Raw genomic sequence first — 5,595 nt, 5'->3', positions numbered from 1 at the left:
TGGTGCCATTAAAAGATATAAGAAAGTCAGGAAGAGTAGGAGGTTTTAGGAGGAAGGTAATAAATTTGGTTTTGGGATCTCTTCAGCCCCCCATGGCTCCCAAAGACACAAGGCTAGCCATGGTTGCCACACTATAAGCCAAATAAAGTTATGGTGCCCTATTACAGGTTCTCATTCCTCTGCCTAGATTATTGCAGTCACTTTCTAAGAGGTCTTACCTCTGTTCCTTTCTAACCCATCTTTCGTACTGCTCTTAGCAAAACACTTTTTGTCTATAAATATCGGTCAAAATCTTTGGCTCTCTGTTGATCACTGGGTCAAGTTCAAATTCTTCCCATCTGGCAACACCATCCTATTTCTTGTGCCATCCTACATTGTTGCTACTGCAAAGGAAAGACAATCCCATGGCAATGGACATAATTACTTCTGAACCCAAATTTGGTTACTATTAAGGGATTTTCAGATTCTGGAAAGAAACCTCAGAATTGTACTTACTAATGTCCTCTCTCTATCCCCTGACCAAACACACACACACACACAGAGAAGCTCATTAATCCAATTTCCATAAGCAGATTTGAATTTTTCAGAAGATGGTAGCTACAGAAAACAGAGAGTCTGCATTTAGGAGAGGACCACACTGCTACACATCACAATAGAAGCCCTATTTAACACTAGTACAAGGGGAAAGGAGGAACACCTATTTCCAGTTATAGACTGTGTTATATCAGGCTTTTGTTGTATGAGGGTTTTGCAATCTGAAGGACCATAATCTGATCTCTGTTCTATATGAATTCATATAATAATAAACTATGTTTTGCTGGAGTTCTGTTATACACAGAAATCAGAATTTTAGGGCTGGAACAGTCTTTGGAAATCACTAAGTCTCCTCACCTTACAGATGAGAAAATAGAGGGTCAGAAAGCAATTATAAAATGCCAATAATAATAATGTATATATAGGGTGTCCCAAAAGTCTGAATGCAGTTGTAAGCTTGGTATTCTAAGCTTACAACTGCATTCAGACTTTTGCCACATCTCAGATTGTGCTCTACGGTTTACAAAATACCATCCCACAACAACCCTGTAAGGTAGGTAGTATTAGCATTATTTTACAAAAAAAGAAAACTAACTCTCAGGGTACTTCAGGGACGTGATCAGCCAGGTTCCAGAGACAGTTAAGTAGCCAAACTAGGATTTGAACCCAAGTCTCTTCTGATTTTAGTTTCTGGCAGAGATGATGACCTTTCTCCTAGCCTTCCACTGTACTGTGTTGCCTTTGAGGATTGAAACTGAAACACTTCCAGCAACTCTATGATTGCTTATGCTGAAGTATATTTCCTTAAGAAAGCTGATATTTGAGTAGAATGAATAGTTCCAAGATTCTTCAGGTAAATGAGCCAAGAATTTTTCTCAAATATTCCTGGCCAAGATATGCACGTGTCTGAGTGTAAGCATCATGGGGAGTGTAAACCCTCAACTGGGCTTTTAATTCTACTCCCCTTAAATGGTATTTAGGAAGGAAGAATTAAAATGCTTCTGGAAACCTTAGAACCACATTCAAAATAAGAACAGATATTTCTTTGATACTTCATTGTCAGCAATGAGAATGGGGGGGGGGAGCAGAGACATTTCTAGAAAGGACTAAAAAAAAAAAGGTCATGGACTGTGAGTGTGAGTATTTATGTGAGTAAAACAGAAAAACAGAGAGCATGATTAAATGAAACAAAGAACCTCCCCCTCCCCACACACAAAATCACTAGTCTGGGAAACTAAGAAAGCAAAGCATTGTGGGTAATTAGAGAAAAGAGGCTTACTTCAGCAGTTTGATATTACACATTATCAGCTCCTTCCAGTTAACAAAAATCATAGCCACCTCTTTTTCTGTCAGCAGCTCAGACTCCATCAGCGGTTTCTGAAAGATCTACAGATGCAGAAAATGAAGCAGTTCAGTAAGCAAATGGTTAGCTTGTGGGGTGAGGGGAGCTGGTTTAGAGCAACCAAGACTAATATCCCCAGTACCATCTCAGAGGCATAGAAGCTTAAAGGTCTCACAGTCCTGAAGAGGTTATCTAACAAAGGACCCCTCGGTCAGTTGGAAAACAAAATCAGTTTTGTAAGTAACTGTTAATTTGATTTTGTAGAGGATGGTCTATCCTTAATTCCAGATCAGTGTTAGCAGCAATGCCTTAGTCTATGATTAGAAAATTTGCCCACTGGAAAATTGTGAATTACAAAAATGAACGGAGACTGCTTGCATTCATCATCTCTAAGACTACCCAGTTTGCTTTTTTTTTTTTTTTGAGACAATCAGGTTAAGTGACTTGCCCAGGGTCACACAGCTACTAAACATCTGAGGCCAGAGTTGAACTCAGGTCCTCCTGACTCCAGAGCCAGTGCTCTATCCACTGCGCCATATAGCTATCCTCTAGTTTTCTTGATAGGGGAAGAAAATTTTCTAAGTAGGGTGGCAGAGTGTTCCTCAGACACTAAGCAACCTCCTCCCAAGCAGCCACCCAATTTGCAACAAGCCAAAGTTCATTGCTGGTGTCAGGGGGCAATATTCACTGACTTTGGAACTGCTTGATCTGGTCCAAGAGGAGCCAGGAGGAATCAATTATTCATTTGAGGGAACTAAGTGAACCATATTGACTCCATCTTGTGACTCAGTTCTGGAGCTAGCTCAGTTCCTTTTCTATTCAATTATAAGCCTAGTCCAATTTCTGTCTTCTAAGGAAAATTTATTCAGTTGTGGCTATTGTGAGAAAACTTTAATGCATTGTTTGAACCTCGTCCTGCATGGTTGGGAAACTGGACCAACTCTACCTATTGCTTAGAGCCCCTTAACTAAGGACCTAGGTTATGCCGAGCAGGAACCCAGTCAGATTCAAAGATTAATACAAGGAGTTTTCTCACAATTATACATCTCAAGCAACCCATATATCTTATCTGAAAACTGGCCCTGTACTAGTCAATTAGTTATTGTTCCCATATTCTTTCGATTGAATATACACACTTGGGGGGAGTGGGACACCTCTTTTTCTGAATTCAAGGAATCACAACTGTTCATTCTTTCCCTCCCAATTTGGAAAGCCCCTGATCTTTCCTCTAATCAGAAATCAGACTAATTTTGTGTCCTAGTTAATAGTTTTCTTTTAATTAATTGGTCTTATTTGATTAATTGTTTTTGATACATAAAAATCTCTCTCTCTCTATTTGGGGTCCATTGCCAAAGCTGAGGAGGCCTGGTCCTGATTTGTGAGGCAATTGGCATGCATTACTTAAATAAATTGATATGCTTGGCAGCTCGAACATTTGGTTTTCTCAGTCATTTCATCTTTCACCACTACGTATCCTAACCATGCTTTCAACTGATGGCTAGGGAGGGCACCAGGAAGTACAAGATCTCTTTCAGAGGACAGAATCACAATCTGAAGCTAGAAGGGACCTTAGAAGTCATCTAGTCCAACCCATTCATTTTACAGGTGAGAATATTAAGGCCTAGAAAGGTTAAGTTCACTTGCCAGAGGATCACAGGGCCAGGATTTGAACTCAGGCCTTGTGACTCCAAGTTCAGCACTCTTTCCACAGCATTGTGCTATTTTCACTCCACGGGCTGAGCTAACTCATTCAAAGATCCAGCAGGGATATCAACAGATCTAGCCCTCTGCCTATATTCAATAGTTGTTGTAATTTGAATGTTATTTGAAATAGCTATTTGGAGGATTTTGAAAGTCCAAGATTCCATACTCTCTCTCAGAAAGCTGTTCTCACATTTAACACATGAATATGAATACATGAATATATAAAATAAAATCTGGCCTAAGACATCTCCAGTGGACACAATTCAAAATATACCCTCTTGCATCACAAAGGTAGGGGTACCCACTCTGTGAGTATGCTACTCCACCAGCACTACCCTCTCCTAGCCCAATGTCACCTAACCCACAACTTCCGATCTTGAAGTGACAGGAATTCCACATGTAGAATTCACAGATCTTACTTGGAGCTACCGTAGTGCTATATTGTTCAGACAACATGAAACATTTCTTCTTGAACCTGATACCACTCTGTAGTTAGTAAAGTCTGAGAGTCTGTCAACTTTGCACTATTCTCCAAAGAGGCAGCTACCCATGGACATGCGAAGTGAAGCTTCCCACAAAGCAAGGAACAAAGAGCATTCTCTAGTGATCTCCTGCTTTGCAATGAGCTTCCACTCCTGGCACTTGGGAAATTCCTAGGAGAATAAATGAAATCAGTGTCATTTGGGAGATGAAGTATCTAGGGGGGAGTGTGCTGAATCACGGTGACAGATTCTCATAGACAGAGATGCAGAATGTTGGAATTATAGAGGACCTTAGAGATCATCCAGTCAGTCAATCAATCAATATTCAATGCCTAATATATGCCAGGCACTGTGCTAGGTAAATAGAAAAAAATGACAGTCTCTGTCCTCAAGGTGCTTACACTCTTTTGACCAATCCCCCTATTTTGGCAGATGAGGAAAATGAGTCTCAGGAAGGTGAACTGACTTGACTAAAGTGTATTAGTGGTCAAATAGAACCTTGAATTATCATTGAAATCATCTACAGTATTCAGTACCCTGGTGAGGGGAGAGAGGAGAAAGAACAGGAAGATGTACTTCCCAAAGACTCCTCTGGGGATAGAAGAACCAAAGGGAGAAGACAGAGAACCTTAACTCGAGCAGAGGGAAGAGGGTGGGGAGAGAGTGACAGGATTGGGAGGCAGGTAATTCCAGTTGCTTGAAAAATCGGTCTAGGACTTTTGTGTTTTAATGTATAAGAACGTGTAGAGGATTTAGAACTATTTGGCATCAGGAGAAACTATCAGTAGGGCCACTGGTAGTCACATTTCTGAAACTCAAATTTCTATAGTATTTTAAGGCTAGCAAAATATTTTCCTCACAACAAGTGTGTGAGGTAGGTGGTACAAGTATTATTATCCCCATTTTATAGAAAAGGACATAGTAGGTAGATGTGACATAGTTACACGGCTCCCAAGTGGCTAATTTAGGCAATGAAATCAGGTGTCTCCTGAATCCCAGTCTAACAGTCAACAGTTCACTATTGTCTCTCTCTTTTCTCTAATATATACTAAAGAAAGCACAGGGTGAAATTTTAGAGATATTTAATTTGGACTTACAAAAATACTAATTATAGTCATTGACACAAAAATATTTTATACCTAATTACTTCCCCTCCACTCCTCTCCCCCCAAACTGTGTGTTAGGTGTTATTATGTAGTAGAACCACCTTGGCTTGGGACTATCCTAGAATGGCAACACATAGTTTAAGTGAGGGGGAGATAAGTCATTTGACCACGGTATTTGGTAAAAAATAAATAAATAAATAAATTATTAAATAGATGAGAGGGAAGAATTCCTAGGGAGAATTCAACTTTGACTATTCATCTTTTATGTTGGATGTAATCTCATCTCACTTAAGTAGGGGACAATATTTCTAGAGTTCCCAAAGAACATTCTTACATAGCAAAGCAATCTGTGGTCAAACTGAGGTTATCTATGATGTCTGCCTTCGAAGTTTTTTTTTTCTAATAGACTCTTGATAGTGTAGGGCAG

The 5,595-nt window shown here is 39.7% G+C and overlaps 1 protein-coding gene across 1 annotated transcript in view; it reads right to left on the bottom strand.

Annotated features, from left to right (window-relative positions):
- ITSN1 (intersectin 1) overlaps nucleotides 1-5,595 on the bottom strand; it is a 283,395-nt gene that overhangs the window by 42,453 nt on the left and 235,347 nt on the right. Inside the window, exon 30 of the mRNA XM_027875448.1 lies at nucleotides 1,814-1,920. Within this exon, the coding sequence (XP_027731249.1) occupies nucleotides 1,814-1,920 (107 nt within the window). The remainder of the gene's footprint in view (nucleotides 1-1,813; nucleotides 1,921-5,595) is intronic.

Source organism: Vombatus ursinus, unplaced genomic scaffold, assembly GCF_900497805.2.
Source record: "Vombatus ursinus unplaced genomic scaffold, bare-nosed wombat genome assembly UNPS02014809.1, whole genome shotgun sequence".
In the NCBI taxonomy this organism is placed as follows: domain Eukaryota; kingdom Metazoa; phylum Chordata; class Mammalia; order Diprotodontia; family Vombatidae; genus Vombatus; species Vombatus ursinus.
The sequence above is the reverse complement of the archived record's forward strand: the minus strand, read 5'-3'. Positions and strand labels throughout refer to the sequence as shown.